The sequence below is a fragment of the Clinocottus analis genome, unplaced genomic scaffold (genome assembly GCF_023055335.1).
Source record: "Clinocottus analis isolate CAN_PGR_092001 unplaced genomic scaffold, fCliAna1.0.p SCAF_33, whole genome shotgun sequence".
Taxonomy (NCBI): Eukaryota; Metazoa; Chordata; class Actinopteri; order Perciformes; family Cottidae; genus Clinocottus; species Clinocottus analis.
The window spans coordinates 731,111-752,962 of record NW_027176076.1 but is presented as its reverse complement, the minus strand read 5'-3'; the positions used below and the strand labels follow the sequence as shown (position 1 = coordinate 752,962).

Genomic DNA, 21,852 nt, shown 5'->3' with positions numbered 1-21,852 from the left:
ACACAACGGTTTAGTGCAAATTTAAGAAATCTGAACAATGTTGTAAGAGCAAAAATAAGCATAATAAGTAGGACTTTACTTAAATATATAAACTGTGCAGTGTTCATCTACCAAAGAGAAGAGGCATCATTTTCATGGAGTCGACAGTATATTCAATTAATCCAAGAGGCTGCAGTGGCCTTTGCAGATGAAAGTGAGATTAGCCACAGTCGTGTCGGGGTTTTTTTCTGCTCAGACTTTTTGTTGTCTGAGCAGGGACTATTCTCAAACATTGAACTTCAATTTGACAATTACAATTAGATTTGAATCAACGCTTCTGTATTTGGAGTCATGCAGCACTTTCTCCACTGGCAGACCTATTCTCTTGATGAGATTGGTACACAGACAATAGCACCCAATTTAGTGGCACAACAACCTTCTCCACGGTTTTAAGAATTATGTGGTTGGTCTCAAAATTACTAAAAAATTCCACAGAATATAATAGAGTCTTTAGTCTTGAAGCTGTTGTGGATTCCAACAGAACGTTGTGTGATCTTATCTCTGTTTGAAGTTTTAAATCCTCCACAAATAGCCATGAATGTTTGATGAAAGATACGCAACAATGTGGCAGTCACACATCAACAAATACGTCATTAATTTTGTTCTCTGTTGCTTTTTTGTTCTCAGGAATCCAAAATGTTCTAAGCCTGTTTTGTGCAGTTCTGACAGAACACAAGGTTTTGTTTCACTCCACCAGTTACCAGAGGCTGGAGGAGGCATGTCGTGCACTGGAAGCCCTCATGTTTCCCCTTAAATACAGGTAAGCATGTGCTCAACCCCAGCGGCCGGACAGATCATGTGACTTCTCTCTAACATCTCGGCTGGTGTCATGACTTCCTTGGCTTTTGATTCAACAGTTGAATAACTTTGTTCATTATTGTATTGACTGCTGGATAAAATCACTATTTAAGATCAGGATATACAAGCCTTGTATGTCCTGTACATTCAAAAGAACTTGTCCACTCACTTTTTCTCAGAATTCACTTTTACTGGAAGTGTTTTTCATTTGCAATTCAGTGATTAACTTCCTTCCCTCTTGAGAAATAATACATGCAATGCTGTATTTATCTTGTGAAAGTCGGAGGGAAGTTTAGCAGAAGTAATGGTTCTCCCCTGTTTTACATTTTTACAAATTCAAACCACAACGTTGTTGCTTTGATTCCAAATCCATTCATTCATCAAGTGAGACATAACAAACGCAACAAAACAGGTAAATAAACAGTGGCGTATGAGACATGCATTAAGACAATAGGCCGTTTTTAGAGCAGACATGTTGTCTTAACATTGTTGTAAAACCTCAGACATTGCTAATAACATTAATTATGGCTCTGTTTTAAGTGCCCGATAAGCTGAGGAAAGCAAATCAACCACTAAATCCGCTGCAGCACTTTTCAGAAGCGCATTTTTTTTTCTTACGGGCTGATTTAAATAAATACCGCACATTTATTTGCTCATCTGACCTAGTCCCAATGCGTGTTTGCCAGTTATCTGTCATTATTGATGGTCTTTTTTTTAAATTTTGTTCTGCATACGTCTCCTCTAAAATTATGCTGTATATCAGTTATGAAGTCATTATTGTCCATGTTGCGCAGCCCTAGTTTCTGGTAGATGATTAAGATGATGTACAATTTCACAATCCTGTTAATGATGTCATGGAAAAATGTATGAATGTCATGCGAATGCCATGGGCAGGTTTTGGCTTTACTGCTGTCTTATCTTTTAATGTGAGTGGAGCCACTTGATTGTCACTTTCAGAATAATGTCAAACATAGGAAGTACATTAAAAGCTCTCAGTTTTTCCCCATCTTTCTTCCTCGTCTCATTGGGTACACTGTGTATTTACTGTTATGTCCCTTCCTGTGTTTAGTTACCCATACATCCCTATTCTGCCTTCACGGCTGCTGGAGGTGTTGAGCTCACCCACTCCCTTCATCATTGGAGTTCACTCCATGTTTCAGACTGAAATCCAGGATCTGGTGAGTGAAGATGAGTCACAAGCATCCAGCAATCTCTTGTACTTATTCACAGAACATGAAGATCCTAAATTGTTCAATGCTGCCAATAACTGACCAAGGGATTTTTAATTTTAAAAAATGAGGATGTTGTTACACAAGAAGATTAAGTAATCTTCACTTGAGCAAGATATTTATTTAACTGGTTTTGGCGGATCCTCGTCAGGCAAACGTGTCGTTGCTCACAGCCCTCTTTCACCATCAAACCACCTGACCTGTCTGTGCTTTATGTTTGTATAACCAGTTGGATGTTATCATTGCTGACCTGGATGGAGGCACTATAAAGATTCCTGAGTGCATTCAATTGTCCCAGCTCCCCGAACCTCTGTTACACCAAACACAGACATCCCTGTCCCTGGTAAGCAAAAACATACACTTACAGGTGCAGCCCTGTTATTTAAATGATCAGAATTTGATGACATTTGAGCAAGCAAAACGTAATTTATTTAATGAATGTATTCAACTGTCAACAGCAGGTATACAACTCAAAGTTATCCTGTATTATCAGGTTACTCAACAGATACCATTGTTCACTTATATTTATTGTTGTTGAAACGAAGACAAGTAAGTAATGTGGAGAAACATTTATTCTGTGTAGGTTTTGCACCCTGATCTGGAGATAGCAGACAATGCATTCCCTCCGCCTCGCACTGCTCCCTCCAACCTCAAGTTGTTGGTAAGTCAGCATCACTATCAAATGTCCTTCTTTCATTTGCGGTCCTCCAGGGGAGAAAAAAAAGCATCTTATCGGCTAAAGGTTAGCGTTTGAGTGGGAGCACTAACTGACCTTAAACCCATTACTCTCAAAATAAATAGCACGTCTGTTGCGTAATTAACTTATCAGACTGCATTTGTGGCATAGTTGTTTGATGAGGCCTGTGTGTGTCTGTGTGTGTGTCTGTGTGTGTGTTCCAGGATAAGGAGGTGAGGGCAGTCTTTCTCAGGTTGTTTGCACAACTCTTCCAGGGCTACAGGTCCTGCCTGCAGCTCATCCGCATCCATTCTGAACCCGTTATTCACTTTCACAAGGTAAGATAACAACATAATGGAATTCCCTGTGCCAAAATGAATGTTTTGCAAAAAAAACATATTTTCCAATACGTGACCTAAGAACAAACAAATTTAGCAAATACTCCCATTTTTCTCTTTTAGCTGCCGAGAATGTTTTAGTCTGAGTCAAGCAGTGGGGGTAGATAAACCTGTCAGGTGTGCGTGTGCATATGCGTGCGCGTGTGCATATGCGTGCGTGCGTGTTCGTGCGCATGCCTGCGCATGTTGTTTTGAAGTGTGTTGCTGAGGCTTCATAACTCTTCTGTGAAGCTATCCTTGTGTTTATGCAAGCTTCGGACACAGTCCCGTAACCTTGGGCAAAGCCCGGCAATGAGCCACATGAAACATATTAGGTTTACATTTTTGTTTTGTGCCGGGTTTTTTTGTTTGTTCGTTTCTGTGATGTCTCCGTGGTAACCCCTTAGCACATCATCCTCAAAGTACCCCACATGGATCACATTATAAACAAATGCTCCGCTTTTTTGCCTGGAACTGCTGAGTGGGGGAAGGCTTGAATGACCTGTGTTGTATCTCTTCATCCCGCAAGCGCAAATAATTATGCGCAAAGTAAATTATTTCCCATTTTGTGCATGCAGAAGAACATATTCATGATTTTAACAATACAAGATCCTAGTCTCAGGCCCCTTGCTGAGATATCTTCTTTTTTTTTTAAGTCTGTGATTACTATGCTTGCTTTTCAGTCTACAGCAAATCCTTATGAACAAGAATACATTGCTCCCATCTGTGTGGGATTGTAACTGATCTATTTCTGACATTATCCAGACTGCCTTCCTGGGCCAACGAGGCCTCATTGAGAATGATTTTCTGACCAAGGTTTTGGATGGCATGGCCTTCGCTGGCTTTGTCTCAGAGAGAGGTCCGCCTTACCGAGCGTGCGATCTCTTTGATGAGGTACTGTACCATGATGCTCCACTTAAAGCTGAACTTTGCCCTTTACTTTAGAGCTGCAAGTGGAGAACTTCATACACAAAGTTATTACACTAGAGGGACTGTGATAGAGTTTTTAATGTGGACTGATAACATACAGACAGTAATCAGTTATGATGGTGATCAAGGTATGGCTGCAAGAGCACTGTGATACTTTTGGATTTATTTTCTAGATGTTCCAGCCCCTCTAATAGTTGATATTACTGTGTTGTTGTCTGTTTTGTAGCTGGTGGCCTTAGACACTGACAGCTTTAAGGAAGAAGAGGTCAGCCCTGCCAATCTGCAGAAGCACATCAGGACATTTTCTGAGCAGCTATACAGAAATGTAAGACCTCATGCCAATATCTACAGCTATATCTCCTTTGTTGTATTTGTGTTGTGCTGTATAGGACATATTTCCTAATTTTAGCATGCTCTGCCCATGTTTCGCTGTATGTGTATCCTATTAATACAAGTGATTCACTGGCACGTATACTATAGGAGAACCCAAACCCCCACATGGCGTTCCAGAAAGTGCCTCGACCTTTGGAGGGATCCCACTTGCGGGTGCACCAGGTACCCTTCCCCCTGCTGGATGACGAACAGGTGGAGAAAATGATGCAAGAGGGTGTGGCAAAGCACAGCAGCGCTCTTACTTCCACACGATCTGAGAAAAAGTGTGTTGTACCTGCTGGACCACCCGTCGGTACGGTCAATTTTCTACTGTCGTATAGTACATGCAGACTGTTGTGATGAGGCTTTGCATAGCTGCAATCTTTGTGTCACATCTCTTTCACAGTGAAAAAGCTCTGATGTTTGCAGCAGCTATAGTTTTAACCTGCTGTCATTCTTCTCCCATTCTGTCTTTCTGTATTCTAGTATCCATCATGGGTAAGAGCGGCTCCGTGTTTAACAGCGCTCGCAGGCTGGAGGTGGTACGGAGCTGCATTTCCTTCATCTTTGACAACAAGACTCTGGAAACTGAAAAGGTGATGCACAATGTCCTTCCTCAGGGGAGCTCATCAACCTTTAAACAAGCTCATTAACTGAAGGCATCTTTTAGTAATGCTGAATCAGCAGACCATTAAGGAGCTCTAGATCTTTCCTCGCCTGCATCATTCTCATATTTATCAGCTGCCACACAGAAATACGGCCTGTAAAAAACACTCTATTCATGATCCAATAGTTATTATTTTAACACAGAAAAGAATTGGTTCCTGTCCTCTAAAAGCATCTACACTACATGAAGATGTTCTTCATTGTAGACCCATGTTTGTGATTCTACCCAATATGGATCCAACGTGTTTAAATTACATTTTTGCCAGTTACTTTACGAATCCCACTGGCTTCATATCAGAGTTACAAAATCTAGGCCTGCATTTCTGTGCAAATGTAAGAATGCATAGCATGTATTCTCTGAACCCCCCATGAGCCTGTAAATCCTTTGCTGCCAAATGGTCATGAACCAGACAGCTGGCCATCATAGCTGGGAGTAAAAAAATCTCTTCTTTAATCTATATTTCATAAAACAAGGGCCTGCGTCCTTAAAAAGCATGAAAATTGCAGGAAGCAAAACATTTTAACCATCACAAATGATCCATTATTTTATGTCTAATTAACCTCTCTTATCAGGTCAGCCCTTTTATTTTGAGGTATTTTTTAATGTTATTTTAAACCCACTTTGTCCATCTTTCTCTCAACAGGCGCTGCCAGCTGCACTTCGCGCACTGAAAAGCAAGGCGGCACGCCAGTGTCTGACTGAGGAACTGAGTCTTCATGTTCAGCAGAACCGCGCCATACTGGACCACCAACAGTTTGATTACATCATTCGTATGATGAACTGTGCCCTCCAGGTAAGTCATGCCGACACAAGTCATACACTCTTTCTACTGCATCCACACTGAAACATGTGAAATACGTCATGCAGCCATGGAGTAGTATTGCTGTTACGGTTGATTTTTCCAAAATTAATTGACAATAACATTGTAAATAAAACTTTAAGTCACTTATCAACAACACATTACCAGCCATTCTTCGAAGTTCATATTTTCTTTTCTTTTATGTTTTACATCATTATAGATTTAAAATCTTTGGGTTTTGGACTGTCAACAATCAATTGGAAGATGTTGCCTTTGGGCTCTAGAAAGTTCTGATGTTCATTGATCTGGTAGTTTGAGCATTCAGTTGATTAATAAAGAAACAAACTCCACCCATAATGCAACATTTAATAAAATTGCATCATTCATCAGTAACTGTGGTGTGCAATAGCTTGTCATAAAAATGATATTAGTTTTACTTTTCATTTTCTGTTGATTAATATTATTTGATTGATGTGTCCACTGATAAAATAGCTGCAACTTTATATGTAAGTTTAAACTTGAAAAAAAATTCAATTCTGTATCAAACAGGAATATGACAACTATAATTTGAAAGAAACACACCATGAATATTATTCAAGATAAATGGAAAAACTGATGGCAAAGGCCACAATGGGACATGCATATCTGGTTGTATGTCTTAGCACTGGCTGTACCACACGTTTACAGCACATACCATATTTTATGAGTTGTCGTTGGTTCTAGTTTAACATGAGCAATGTGGAAGCGTGACAGTAGTACACATGTAGCGAATAAGCATGTCCATCCTCTGCTGCTTATTTTGTCTTCATTTATTTTAACATTTTAACAACAAACGGACAGCATGTTGGCGGGCCGAGCCCCAACGATGCTGCTTGTTGTTTGTCAGCCAGCATGTGTCTCTTTCTGGTGCCCTCGTGCCTCGGCTACTTGTCAAAGTGTGTAAGTCGTGTGTTTTTGTGCAGCTCTTGAAGAGTCAGTGAGGCTTCACTCAGCCAGAGCAGCCGGGTCTTTATTGGTAGTTTCTCATGTTTTACTGCCTTGAATCGGCCAAGGATTTTAATCGTGCTAAGCAGTCCTCACAGAGTGCAACTTTTATGACGTGACTTTAGATTCCAGTCATGACCCAGCCCCCCCAAAAAATTATAGAAAGCCAATTAATCCCAGCATCTGCCCCGGCAAAGGACATGTCGTGTCGTTTGCTTCACTACTATAACGTTTACCTGGCAAGGCTAAAAAGCTAAAAATGACAAGAAGTCAGAATAAAACCACAATCAGGATAAAACACTATCTCTTTTTCGTGCCTTCCTTAGTCAAGGCTTGGATTATAGTTTAAATGAATGCAAACTTGCGTACTATTTCGTTGTCACACTCTTGTGAACATTGCTGATTGCCAGGCAAGAGTGCATCTTTTTACGAGTTGAAATGAGATCCTAATGTGTTGGCTTTTGTTGGGATAGATTAATGGTGATACTTTTTTTTCAAGAATTGTTCCAAAGTGCGCCATTTTGTTTTGACCATGATATTTCATATTAAAAATAACTTATTTACCATAACAAGTTCTACAATACAAACTGAAAGAGGTCTGTCCCACCTAACTCGATATGTCATAAATGCTGCTAAAAAGTAAGGAATCAGCTAAACATAGTAAAAAAAAAAATCGCAATTTTATACAAAGAGTTGATGTGGAGTGCACGTTGTTAGCAGTTTTTGATGGCTTTTTTTCTTTAATTCATTTGTAGTTATTATGTTTTATGTGTCATTTCATTTCGACGTCAAAATGGAAGCCGGGCATTTGTTCCTGACTTTCATTTCTTGATCTCAACTCGGCAGTGAGGGATTTGTCTGTGATGATCTGTTAAAAGGAAGATAAATAGTAAATGCTGGGCCAGTAATTACTTTCATATTCTGCGTGCTGCCTTTCTTTCAACACCCAGCCACGTAGGATCCCTAAAATTATATTACATAGTGTGTGTGTGTGTGTGCAAGTGTGTGCAAGCGATCCTTCGGTGCTCAACAAAAGCCAAAGTGACCTTCTCTGTAAAAAATGTTGCTTACTCTTTGCGAAATGACAACATGATGCCTCATTAGGATTTCTGGCTCCATGTTGATGTGACACATTAATTTTGAATGACATCATCATTATGAGGCTAATCACAACATTTAGTATTTACTGGTAACTTCAGGCAAAGTGACGGTTCGGCTGTCTGGTTGCAATCAGTGTTCGCAGCGAAGCGCAGCAACAGAAAGTGGTATGTATCAGAAAGATGTATAATAGGTAGAAGGTGAGAACTTTAGAGGGAGGTGCTACTGTACCTTGTTAGTTCATTCTTCATTTTTTTTGTAATGGATAAAACAAATATTGATACCTTATCCGAAATGAGTTGATGTGTTCAGAAACTGTTAACAGTGAAACATTTAAACATCTGTTATAATCCTTATCTGGGCTGTTTTTGTCATGAATCACTCACAGTAACAACCCTCATTGGGGTATTTGAGTTAATTGCACCTCTATTTGTGGGTGTGTGTGCGTGTCAGTGCTGCAGCTTCTAGAAGTAAAGGTTGCGCAAGCCATGTGGGGAAATGAGTCCTGCTGTGGATGTATCCTGGCATCCCAACCATTTCCTGTCAGATAGGATTATGAGCCCTCTGCGCCCTGCTGTCTCATGGCCGAGGGCCTCATGATGCTCTAAAACACACTCTGACTGGCAGTTAACTGTGAGAGGGATTTGTGCGGGAAGTCTATGGGAAGCGGCCCTGTGCGGCATGGAATCCATGATTTCTGCACGAGCTTGACCATCTGATGTGCAAGAGCGCACGTTACACACAGATGTTGTTGAAGAGTACGAGGCACTTTTTCGGACTGACATGTCTGAATCGCAGAACTGCGAGTGAATGAACTGAAGCGCCGACCAACTTCGTCTGTCCTCTCGGTTCCCCTTGACGTCTGTTTACTGCGCTTTAGTCACTTTGTACATCTCCTTTAAGAGTGAATAGATGATTTCATTCCATTTTTACCTGATTTAGATCATAAATCTGTCCCTTGCTGTGAGAACATGGCCTCTGTCTGCCTTAGTGGCCTTAATGGACTGTTTTATGTAACATGGTCACTGCCAATCTGTACTGGGTATCATTCCCATGATCTGATAACTGTTCACCAGTATGACCAAGTAAACATGCGTTTATGCTTTTGTGATTTAATCTGTTTGTTGCAACACCAAGGTCAGCTACGTGGCTTAATCCTATCCCTATTGGTGATCCAAGCAGAAGTTAACTTTCCTCTGAGCTGAGACATTTTAGTTTGTCCACAGCCAAAAAAATCAAATTAAAGAATGGCATAATAGTCAGTTAATTCTACTGCTTTCCTGGAAAGTGCTAACTTCTCTGTGATGCAGGAAGCTGCTTTTTGTTCACATCCTCCATTGTTTCTGTCACGTGCACATGCTTCTTGTTTTTTATCGCTGTATACGTGTCTTGAGACAGAATAGCTGTGTTAGTCATCATTGCGATCATAGCTCCTGCAGCTTCAAGAATGAGGGAGAAAATGGTGAAATAATAGGAGGAAAGGAAGTCGGCAGGGTGTCCTCGCAAACAGAAGTGTGGGGACACACAAGGCCCTTCACATGTTTCCCCCACCCTTGTGGCTCTATTCAGCTCTGACAATAATTGAGTTCCAAAAAATATGAATACAATACCTTTACCTTTTATCAAGTTCCTTACGTAATGCTGAAGAATAGAAACCACTCCGCTCAGATTTCACTTTTCATTCACTTCTTATCTCAGATCTGCTGCAGGTTTCACTGCTTACTTGTTTGCTTAGTTACGCTTGCTGAGTAACGTTGAGCTGTCACTCTGCCCCCGGTCTGCTAACAGGAGATTAAGGTGGAGTTTTGTAGGCGATATTAGGTGTAGCTTAAGTACAGCTAATAGTAAATACTTTGTATTAGATATGACGTGTTGATGCAGCCCCTGGACAAAGCTTTTCTCCATCTGAAGTATGACTGTGCCATTTCTGTTCTCACATGTTTCTGTGACAAAGAACCGATGACATGCATCGCTGAACTTCACTCTTTTCTTTGTTTCTTTTTTTTAAAAATCAAACCGGTTTGTTAATTATTCACGCTTTTCTGCCGGTGTGTTTCCACTTGTTGTTCTGTTTTGACTGGGGGCCATGAACTTGTGTGACCTGCAGCATTGTTGGGATGCTGGTAAACAATGCTTTGGTGCCGCTCCAAGCTGGAACATTTCACCGCAGCCCAAATAACTGCAAAGAGAAACACAAGCGACAAGAATAATAAACAGAAACTATGTTGCTTAGTTGACGAGGCAGGGGGCCAGGCTTTCATGTGTCGCCGTGGAACTTGTGTTTTGCATTTTCTCCCCTCTTTACATTCTTGTGTCTGTGTTTTTTTGGGGGGAGGACTGGCGGTAACAGAGCCTCTCCATCAAAGACCACTATCACAAAGTGCAGTAATTTTCTCGCTGTCTCTCCCGCCAAAATGACTAGTCGAATAAGTCTCTTATAGTATGTTGCATAGTTGAGTCCCCTGGCTGGGTTGCACCAACAAGGATTAACTATAAACCAGGTTTGTCTTTTAATGTAGTTGCACCCAACTTTAAACTTAGTTTAACCTTAGTTTACAATTAATCCTGGGTAGATCTAACCCTTTGACAATCTTTGTTTAATTTTCATTCAAATGAAGATTAAAATCAAATCTGTTGCACCAGTTATTTTAAACCTGGACTAAACCTGGATTAGCAGTTATATTCAAACGAGGTTTATCTCCGTTTTATTGACGTGGTAGGCTATGATTACATTTCGTCGGAATCCACCATGGCAGACATTGAACAAAAATGAATCCTGTTTTAACCCTTGTTTAAACTAGTTTAACTGATTCAGGGTTAAAATTAAGATGTGCAACACATTTGTGATGAAGTATAAACCAATTTGAACCTAGTGTAACCAACCCAAGATTAACTCTAAACCAGGATTAATTTAATCCATCTTGGTGCAACCCAGCCTAAACCTCTTAATTTACAATTCATCGTAATAGCCTTCTCTTAAAAGGAGTGAATATTGGCAACTATTCCCTGATTTAAAAAAAATAAATGACAAACAAAACTGTATAAATGTGCTTTCTGGCTCGTCATACCTTCTTGATAAATGGACACAACATGTTATGGCAAAAAAAAAACAAAAGAAAAAGGTTTTTATGCAACGCCTTGCAATTTTCCTCAACGAGCCTTGTAAAGCAATCTATGGAGTTCAAGAATGAGGAACATAAAATTAACAATAAATTGAACACTGGAAGGCTCTGACAATTGTGTAAAGGCAGGGATTATATAAGGATATTGAAAGCACATGTCCTAATATTGAAGCAGAGCACAGTTAGAGGCAGACTTTTTATTTATTTATTTTAGCATTGCCCTAATATTTAACAGGGCAGATGTGTCATCAGGAAACAAAATGAAGTTTGCCCCCTCTGGATCTCTGCAGACAACGGTGTTGTAATAACAAAGTGGTTATCAAAATTGTTTCTCCTCAGGCCTTGTGGTGTCTGACCTCTGTTGAAAACTTGTGCTTCTTGTTTTGGGGCTCCAGTGAAAAGAAGCAGAGCCGTGTAGCATGTCTCCTGCTGTGCGCCGCTCTGCTCTCACTCCTCCCCTGTCGTTTGACCCACAGGACTGCTCCAGCTCGGAGGAGTACACGGTGGCTGCCGCACTGCTGCCCCTGTCAACAGCCTTCTACAGGGTAAGGAAATTGTACACACCTAATAAATACTTTTTCATTCACACACATGCACACTGTTGGAGCTGTTGAAATTACTGTCGCCACTCCGAAACATTTGAGCTGAATGACATATTTGACCGATTTTAACATGAAATAAATGTAACATAAAGCTTTAAAGGCAGATTGATTTGAATTCATTGTCTGTGGTTTGTAAACACAACATAAAAAACATCTCAATTCTTTGTAAAAAAAAAAAGAAAAATCCTAAATATTTGCCAATATGTTGTTGATAATCATATATTGATTTTTGTAACTCTCATAAATCCGTGTCCGTGTTGCCCCAATAATGTGCAGTACAAGTCGTATGTGGTGTAGGGAACACTGGTGGACGGGCCGTGGCGTTTGGTTTTCAGGGCAGCTGCATCGTTCACCGCAGCTTTGTCCCCACAGCTTGCTCGTTGCTTTGGGGACTGACACAACTGTCCAGCTTTGTGTGGGTACCAGTGCCAAACCCTGATGGGCTGGACTGGGACCTGACCTCTCCCATGACTCATCCAGTTCTCTTAGATGAGTCCTGTGGGGTTTTTCTTGTTTCTTTTTAGGCCTTCAGTATTTAAGATTCATCCTTTATCTCCATTCATGCTTGTTTAATGAGGATTTACCACTGCAAAGCTTAGATTGATCAAAGATTAGATTGCAATTCTGACACATTGGAGTGATCTCCAGCCATTTTAGAAGAAAGATTATAAATTATTTTCTTGTCTTGCATTGGTGGCTAATAAGAGGAAATATTATTTTTAGAATGTTTCCCTCCTTATTTACAGATGATTGGAACTGGTGACAAGCTCTGCCTCACCCAGAGGGTGAAAAGTAAAGAAGCAATCTCTCCAAATGTTCTGTAATCTCTAGTTTAGTCGCAAAAAGATAAAAAAGAAAAAGACAAAGTTTGGAATCGGATCAGCCCAGCAGCTGTTATCATGGGTGTGAAGACATGCATGATCCTTTTTTAAATATTACAAAATGCAGCCTTACAATTTTGGTAACATGAATGGGAAGCCATAATTTTGCCAAGAACAGTACGTCCCATGACACTTCAGCATACATAACCTTCTCATCTTTTTGAGGCCCCTCACTAGACATCCAGCTCTTCTAACGTAAAACTTATATAACAACCTCTGAACCATTGCTTTTACATTACAGTAGCTATGTGTGGGGAATACATTATATAGCAACTTATTAACCTGTCCTTAAATCTGATCGCGGAAGTCAAATGTGGGTAATATAACCTGGAATGTCACTTTGAGAACTGTTTTTATTTTTATTTTTCACCTCGGAAGAGATCGATATTGTTGATCTTGCTTCCTGTTGACAACCAGGAAAAGCAGTTTTTTCTCTCACCGTTATGAACTTTGTTGTGTATGTGTCTTAGACTTATATGTAACTTTGTTGGTATAAATCTCCTAATACTGCCCAAGAGCCCACTTATGAAACAGTATTTGATAGATGTTGGTTAAAATTTCAGATAGAAGGAAGGGGAAGGGGTGGGGACTAATATGCAATATATCTTGTGCATGGATGGTCTCATTCAGTCTGGGTAGGTAAAGTTTATCTAAACGCCACTCAACCTTTGTACGGCCCTTTGTGAGAGTTGAGGTTTTACATTTTCCTCGGATATTCATTATCTAGCGAGTGGTGGGTTTATCGGGAGATCAACTGGTGTGATTGACGTCTGGTTCCTTTGTTATTCTGCCCTTTGCGGTCCCACATTGTTCAATTCTAATGTCTCACCGGAGTAAATGCCTCCTGCCGGGGACAACACAGATGGGATACAGCAGCAAGTGAAAAAGCCAAACACCATTCTAGATAGCTTCCTTGTCAAGAACACTTGACTGTTAGCATTCTTTCATCCATAGTTTATTCGTGGAGGGATTTGGCGTCTTGCTCTCTCAAACTGCTTACCACCATGTCCTCGTGAGGGAAATGACGTACTTACTTTTCCATCTCAGAAATGTCCAGCGCTTGATTTACCGTATCTATGTTTACTTTGTTTTGGAACATTTATGTAACTTGTACATTGTGTTTTTACACAGGTATGTGTATGTCTGGCATGATGGATTTGTTTATTAGTCTGACTTTCAATGTGTCAACATGTTTTTCCCTGTTTGTTTTACACGATGAAAGTCTTTAAATACATTGTTTGAGTAGAGGGTTTTCAATGGTTTTAGGATGCGAGTAGTTTTCCTTTCAATACACGAACTCATGAAGAATTGCAAAAATGAGGAGATGGATTGTGTACAGGTCAGGCATGCGTTACCACAGAGGACTTCAGAGATAATGACTTCAATTTAAGAATGCTAGAATTTTTCCAGTGCATTATAAAAAGGTTGCTGCCCTAAATCTGGTGACATAGCAGACATGGCAGTCAACACTCTGTGTCTAAATACAAGTATGCACTTCCTTCAGTGACGTGCACCGTCCCTCAGTCACTGAGGGACACAGTTGACGTGTGATGCTGGATGGCTGTCCAGCTGATGTTTGGGGGCCGCAGTCAATTATAGTGTGAACCTCGGGATCATGTCCCAGAGTTCAAAACAAGATCCCAAATCCTGATAGCCTCATTTCTTTGACTTGTACACAGCATTTTCTCATTTCTGTCTCCTTGGGGGGTTTTCTGCTTGTTTTCCACCCATTCTCCCTCAGCTCTGCATTCCTTCTCTTCACTAGTCACACGGCCAGATGGGTCGGATAACGCTGTACTCCCTCCTTCCCCTTCATCTTCACTTCTCACCTTCCTTTACTCCTCCCTTTCCTGTGCTTTCTCCTCTCCTTCCCTGTCCTCCTCCTTGCCATCTGTCTCGTGGATGACTCTTTAAGCTTTGTATTATCATATTGGGTAGAGATGACCGCGGTCAAAATGACCTGCACATATCTGACAAGTCAAAAAAGAACAGCCAGGCTGAGTATAGACAGCATAGACAAATCACACACAAATCCCCCCTACACACACACACACACACACCCACACAACATCTGCTGCAAGACACGTAACACATTCCCGGGACAGAGGTATTATCATACTGTCGAAAGAGGGCTTCAACAACGTATAACTGTAATTGTCGCCATTTATTTACAGCCTCAGCTTCAGCTTCATTCAGCTTCATTCTTACAATCTGACCTTTTTGCGGTCAGTCAAAGACCACGTGTTCCACAGTCCGGTGCCAGAGTTGGTCACATTATAGCCTCTCTTCAAAACATTTCTAGCTAGAGCAGATTTGTCATCCAGCGTCTCTCTGGCCTAATTCCCATTCTCGATGTATGTTGGTATGCTTGGTTCCTCTGATATTAGCAAAGTGTAACCATCTGGGGAGAACAGTTTATATTAATAAAAACTCCCATATATGTTGCCGCATGATTTAGCGCAACACTGCGCTCTGGCACTCCACGAGTCGGGTAGATCAGGTGTGGGTTGTCGAAATTTTAATGTAATAGGCGTTGGTTTTCAGCCTGAAAATTGAGACTGAATTGTAATTTTTGAGGGAGTTACTAAATATATTCTGGGGATACACTTTTTGTGTTCTATATTTATATCTTAAAATCCCTCGAAAGTATTGTCTCACATTCTTTATTTTTCTTCTTGGCCTCTGTCATTAGTCAGCTGGATGACCTTGTAATTTCTTTACGCAAGTGCAACATTTCCCCCAAAAAGTGTTTTAATTTTTCAGTATTTGTGTAATATGATGTTTCCATATTTTTTACATAAATTATTAAAATGTTTATGAGCAATTCTGTTGAAAATGTGAAAAAGCTAAATATGTCTGAATCACAATGGAGAAAAATGGCCTCCCACACTTTCTGCAGATTATCTTCTGTCTGGGTATGAGCTCTCCTTGTGCCGCCTGTCCTCCCAGTTCTCCTCTCTCTCGGCCTCTGGCCCGTCCCACTGGGAATGGAGCTGTTTTGATTCTGTCAGTTGTAATTACAGCAACCCCCTTCTCATCCTCCAAAGGCAAGCTGTGGAGTGATAATGGAAATCACTGTATTGTGACCGGCTCTGGGGAGAGAAATTAGAAGCTAATCAAATAACAGACTTGAGCTTATGCCAAGGTGCTCCCGCCTTAACGCCTGTAGTTTGGGCCAGCATTACTACTGCCTTAAGCTGAGCACTGTATGGTATGTGCTCTCTAGTAGCTGTTTTTGCAAGCAGCAGGTGCTTTACTCTTCAGCTAGCACCAATACAACAACAACAGCACTGTTCCAAATACATCCAAACACAGAAGGAAATAGGGGCGGTCCGTTGCTCCTTTAGGGTTGTTATCTGTTAAAAAGGAATGATTGATTTTCACTTTACAGCCCACTGGTGACTTTTTTGTGGGTTTTGGTTTTTTTCCACAGCATTTTGGCAAACTGCATTTCAAGAGGCACTCAGCGCAGCCCAAATTCCTTCTTGATGCAAATACCCAATGAAAAATAAACTTGCACTGAGTCTGACTGCCCACAAGTAGAGCGAGGGCTGCAACGATTACGATGCAGTTGGTAACCCAGGACAAATATTGCAGGATGAGGATATAATGACGTTCGACATGAGCAGTTTTCAGTATTAATAATTCAATATAAGAAAGATTATTGTGACATCGTTTTTTTATTTTTTTTATTTTGTAGCCTTAAGTTTATCACAATCAACTCTCCAACAAAGATACAGATGTTTACACTGAGGGAAATATTATCCTCACATGTTGTTTTTGGTTGTGCAGTTTTGTCAAATGGAAATAGTCCCTATGTTTTGTGTGTTACGTTCTACACATTTCCCCAAAAAGGCTGTGTTGTTTGTTCTGAATGGGGTTGTGACGAGGTTAGTCAGGAGGCATTCAGGTCGGCACATTCAAATAAGCATGCAGAGGTTTGATGTCCTGCAGCACAGACCTCTTCTCAAAGGCATAGTGAACTATGAAATACTTCTTGTCTCGCAGAAATTGGCTGCCGGGGTGAACCAGTTTGCCTACACCTGCATCCAGGACCATCCCGTCTGGGCCAACCAGCAGTTCTGGGAGACCACTTTCTACAGTGAGGTCCAGAGTCAGATCCGAGCTCTTTATCTTAACACCCCGGAGGGGAAAGGCTGCATCACTGTCAGGCTAAAGGTAAGACAGGAAATATGACCAATATAAGTAGGTAGTGTGTAAGAAGAAAATATATGACGTCTGTTCAAACCCACTATTTTGCTGCTTATGTTATAATAAATTAAATCTCTTTGGCGTTTGGACTGCTGGTTTAACAAAAAATACTTTTAAAGACATAAACATTGTATTAAATGGATTGATGTATATTTATTTTGTGTCCAAATTTTCCACATAGTTGTGAAATGTGATACAATGTTCCAAAATATTCAAGTAAAAATAACTTAAAGGGTACAATCATCCTCTGGTGGAACAGTTTGTCACTGCAGGTCAACACTCATCCGCCATTGTTGTGTTATGAGGAGTCAGACCTAAAATAAACTGTTTGCTCTGACCTCTCCAGGATGCGAGCCCCGAGCCGTCAGCGGTCAGCGATGAGGAACACACAGCAATGGCCTTGGCAGCAGTGCAGCTGCGTTCATGGCCCGGCCTGAGCAAGGAGAAGCAGCATGAATTGGTGAAGAATGAGGAGAGCACTGTGTTCAGCCAGGCCATCCACTACGCCAGCCTCATGGTTTACCTGCTGGTTCCTTTGGACACCAGCAAGATCAGACTGCTCCGTAACGCCCCCGTTGCAGACTGGGAGAGCGGCAGCAACAGCATCGTCACAAACAGGTCAGCATGATGGTTTACTGTCTGCGTAGAGAAAGATTGCAATCAATTGTCGTTTGATTGTTTTCCCCGTGTCTTCACTGTTCACTAAGGTCAAACACAGACTGGACTAGAACATATTTTTGGCTTGTTCAGTATGTGTCAGGTAGAACAATCAGTCTTATCAGGAGGAAACGTCGAAGTATGGTTTCATGATTTGGGAGTATGTGTTCCTCTTGTAATAAGGTGATGATTAGTATGTGGGCAGATGTGGCGTAAGCCACAGTCTACATGATACCTTCCTCTTTAGCCAAATGGAACACAGTGCTTCTCCTGTTTCCGGCCTACATGCATCCTGTGGGCTTACATCGCTACTGCTCAAAACAGAGTGAGGCTCATTTACTTCTATTGGGGAGTTTAAAACCCTCGGGGTGTCTTCAATGGAGCCACACTGTACTCACCCGAACCAAACGAAATAGCAGTGGAAGTGATTTACCGTGCTCCGCAGTAACGGTGCAGTGAAATGTATCTAGGGAAGATCTCCCATTTATGTCTTTACTTGGAATTGGAAGGCATGCACCCCAAAAACATTGTTCAAATTGTTAGTCTTTGTTACCGGAAACCACAATGTTATTATGTCTGCCATTTGAGCTTCATTAAAAATGAGTTTTGAACACAATGTTCCTTTTTTATTCTGTGATGTGTTTCAATTTCTCATACGAAAACAAAAATGCAGCAGCCAAAGACCGTTTGTGTGGAAATGGTCTCTCCTTTTTGCCCCAGACTTGTTTATTTCTCACAGAGGACATTTGGATCCCATCAATAACTATGAATCCGAAGGGAAGGTTGCATCAGCTTCTCATGCGAGACATTCTTCTTGGTTCATTTTCATTGCGTCATTCTCTGTGTTTTACAGCATCGCCGGTAGCGTTGCGGAAAGCTTTGACACAGAAAGCGGGTTTGAGGACTCTGAGAACAGCGATGTGGTCAACTCTGTGGTCAGGTTCGTTGCCCGCTTCATCGACAAGGTGTGCACAGAGAGCGGAGTAACCCAGGAGCACATCAAGAGCCTGCACAGCATGATCCCAGGTACGACGCCCCACAGAGTTCTCTCACACGCCGCCGCTATCCTAATTCCTGCAGCTTTTCACAGACGTGTGTATTCTCAGCACAGACCAACAGCAACAGACTCGTCTGAGCTGATTAACTCCTGACATTTGGCCTTAAAATCTGTTTATACACTCTCTGGTTGTAAGAACGTGTGGACATACATGTGTTTCTCTGTACTTGTGTGTACGAACATATGGTAGCTGACCCCAACTTGTGACCCACAGGCATCGTTGCTATGCAGATGGAGGCTCTGGAGGCGGTTCACCGAGAGAGCAGGAGGTTACCGCCCATTCAGAAGGTGAGTGTTGCTCTATTCTTGGCTGCTGGGACTTCAGTTACAGTATGCATGCTGTTAGTATGTGCAGTGTATACTGGAGATAATTCCATGTCATTTGTTTCCTTCTCGATACTGATTACAATATCTAAACTTGCATATAGGCCATCACCAAGTACTGATTCAATACCACTGTGTCAGAAACAGAAACAGGTCACAATAACCTTTCTAATATCTATTTTATATTGCTGTGAAAACAATACCTAATACCTGATGCAGCAGGTTAAGCTATATTAGAGGCATTTACGATACGTATCTGCTACAAGTCCAGGGTATATACAAGTATATCCTAGTATATAGCCTGGTTAGACTTTGAGATCTTGAAGTTAAATGTCAGCTCAGAATATGCAGAGTGCCGATCACATGAAAGGTTTTCCAGTCGTCATTGCACTTTACTAGGCAGTCTTTTGGACTTTGCTTGGATATGTCTGACATCTTTTGGTAATTCTTCTCGCACACATTCATACACACAGACATATACCATGCCAGTACTGCTTTGGGAGCAACCTGGAGACCGTGGTGAGCAGTCTGGGCAGTATGTCTGTGGTATGTCTGTGGTACTTTGTGCAGCTAACCTTTCACATGTTTATGAGTTGGACGGCTAGCAGTAAGCAGCATGCCAGAAAATACTAAAAAGTGTGTAAACACCAATGGCTTTGGATGTATGACGAGTCTGAATAGTGGTAGTTGTGGTAGGCTTAACAAAAAGAAGCAAAACAATGAAGACATGTAAAGTACAGCTCTAATAAGAAGCCGAGCTTGCAGCAGTAATGAAGGACTTTTCTTGGTCCTACTGTCCATTCAAAGACGTATTCAAGAAGCTCTTATTATCTCCTGGCCAGACCTCGACTCCTCCAGGTTGGTTGTGGCCTTAATGAGGATTAATCTTATGTTGAATGATCTTATGTTCCTCGTTATGTGTGACGGTGGAACAATTGAGTGTTTCTCTCCTGGATTAAGAGGCCAGAAGGAGCTGAAGCAACACAGAGTGCAGACGTGGCTGTTGTTCGCTCCAGGTCTTACAGTATAAAGTTGTTCCTATGATGTTTTTTTCTGTAGTTAATAATCACTTATGTTAATGCAGTCTATAGTAGTGATATCGTATAAAGCACGTGTTACAATACATGTTTTATATTCATTGTTTTTTTCTTTCATAAGAGGCATCGTTAACTTATTTAAAACTGACAACCGATTCCAAACCCATACAGAATATGGAAAGTACTATAACAGTAATATGCAAGATATTGACTGTTTTAAACTCAACATCTAAATCTAATCGCTGACAATAATGTAAACTATTAAACTTATTCTATTAGTAATTCATGGTTTTAATCTTAAAATGACTATGTAGAATAAAGATATGGCGTACATATGTTGCATTTTTAGTTTTTTTGTGCATTATAGTTGTCCTGCTTTTTGTTGTTGTCTCTTTCACATTATGTCAGGTGACCTTTGAGGCACACAGTTGTGCTGTATCTTCTGCCCCACTGCGGGGAAATAACCTTGATATAAATTAAGGATCTGTTCATGTTAATAACTTATTCTCGAAGTAGAAACACATCATGTCAGTCCATTTCCACGTGTTTGTATCTCAAAGACTGAATTTTTTTTTAAATTTTATTAACAGATCATGAGTTTTGCTTGGAGGTTTGAAACGGTAAATAGGTCTCTACAGATAGTATTAATTGGTTTTGTGTTTTTAGATTCCAATCTAAGCTCAGTGTGTGAGTGTCTGTGTGTGCGCTTTTGATGATGACGTGCATGTGACGCTTAAATATGTCCAACGCGGTCATGTGGTGCTGTGACTTGATTTTCTGGGTTTTTGGAATCCGAATCTATCTTTTGCTGAATAGTCTGACTAATCCTAGTATAGAGCACTTTACAATCATTGTAAAAATCTAATCTCTGACGTCCTTCATAGACCGGTAAAATGTGTGTGTATTGGTCTGTCCTTAAATATAATGGGTTTTGTTTCAATCCCTTCAGCCTAAGATTCTGCGTCCGGCACTGCTTCCTGGAGAGGAGTTGGTGTCAGAGGGGTTGCGGGTGCTTCTGGACCCTGATGGCAGAGAGGAAGCCACTGGAGGTCTCCAGGGGGGCCCTCACATCCTGCCAGCAGAGGGAGCCCTCTTTCTCACCACATACCGCATCATTTTTAAAGGCACCCCCCATGATCAACTGGGTAAAGAAATACTGAACTAAAGCAGCACTAGCTTTAAGTCTCAATTTTTTTGAATTACTTTTTTTTTTTGAATTATTTTGTAGCACATGTTTTAATGTATTCTTTGTAAATGTGTGTATATATATATATATTATTTATTTCATTTTTTTCATGAAATACAAGTTTATTACTTGAACAGAAGTATATTTTTTGCTACTACCACATTGTATAACAAGTATTCTAAAAAAAATATTTCGCCATTTGTTTCTATATGCGTCCAGTGGGGGAGCAGGCAGTGATCAGAGCTTTCCCAGTTTCCACTCTGACCAAAGACAAGAAGATCAGCATCCAGAACCAGCTGCAGCAGAACATGCAGGAAGGCCTGCAGCTCCGCTCTGCTTCATTTCAGGTAAACGCTGACACACACACACTACACTCTTATGTGAGTCTCTATGAACACGTGTTACCAAAGATCCTAAATAGATGGGTGGGCGCAATGAAGTGCGTGTTTAGTTAGTGTGGCTTTGTTCTAGATTTTAGATTAAAAGAAACAAAAAAAACTTGCAAACAATTCAGTGGGCTCACAGAGAATTCACAAACCGATATATGTAAGTCATAACACTTGAAATAATATATAATTAACAATCTGTGCGGCACAAAAACCCCACTGTCTTGTGTTTTATAACATGAGCCTGATTCTTAGAATCAAAGAGAAAAGCCATTTTAAGCCAAGCATGTGTTTTGAGTCTTTAGATGTACTGCTGTAAAAGTTTTTATGGTTCATTCCTATCTTTTTACTAACATATCATGAAAGTGCCTATGTTCTTGGATTGTAGGTCACTTAGCCCATGTGGACATTTCTGTTGA

The 21,852-nt window shown here is 40.8% G+C and overlaps 1 protein-coding gene across 3 annotated transcripts in view; it reads left to right on the top strand.

Annotated features, from left to right (window-relative positions):
- Positions 1–21,852, top strand: part of sbf2 (SET binding factor 2) — a 77,568-nt gene that overhangs the window by 37,115 nt on the left and 18,601 nt on the right. For all 3 annotated transcript variants that reach the window (XM_068595971.1, XM_068595970.1, XM_068595969.1), the window contains exons 7-23: positions 667–799; positions 1,907–2,015; positions 2,296–2,409; positions 2,650–2,727; positions 2,967–3,080; positions 3,885–4,013; positions 4,276–4,374; positions 4,530–4,734; positions 4,908–5,017; positions 5,732–5,881; positions 11,568–11,636; positions 16,583–16,753; positions 17,133–17,404; positions 18,297–18,469; positions 18,715–18,788; positions 20,811–21,006; positions 21,267–21,394. In XM_068595971.1, the coding sequence (XP_068452072.1) occupies positions 667–799; positions 1,907–2,015; positions 2,296–2,409; positions 2,650–2,727; positions 2,967–3,080; positions 3,885–4,013; positions 4,276–4,374; positions 4,530–4,734; positions 4,908–5,017; positions 5,732–5,881; positions 11,568–11,636; positions 16,583–16,753; positions 17,133–17,404; positions 18,297–18,469; positions 18,715–18,788; positions 20,811–21,006; positions 21,267–21,394 (2,324 nt within the window). The remainder of the gene's footprint in view (positions 1–666; positions 800–1,906; positions 2,016–2,295; positions 2,410–2,649; positions 2,728–2,966; positions 3,081–3,884; positions 4,014–4,275; positions 4,375–4,529; positions 4,735–4,907; positions 5,018–5,731; positions 5,882–11,567; positions 11,637–16,582; positions 16,754–17,132; positions 17,405–18,296; positions 18,470–18,714; positions 18,789–20,810; positions 21,007–21,266; positions 21,395–21,852) is intronic.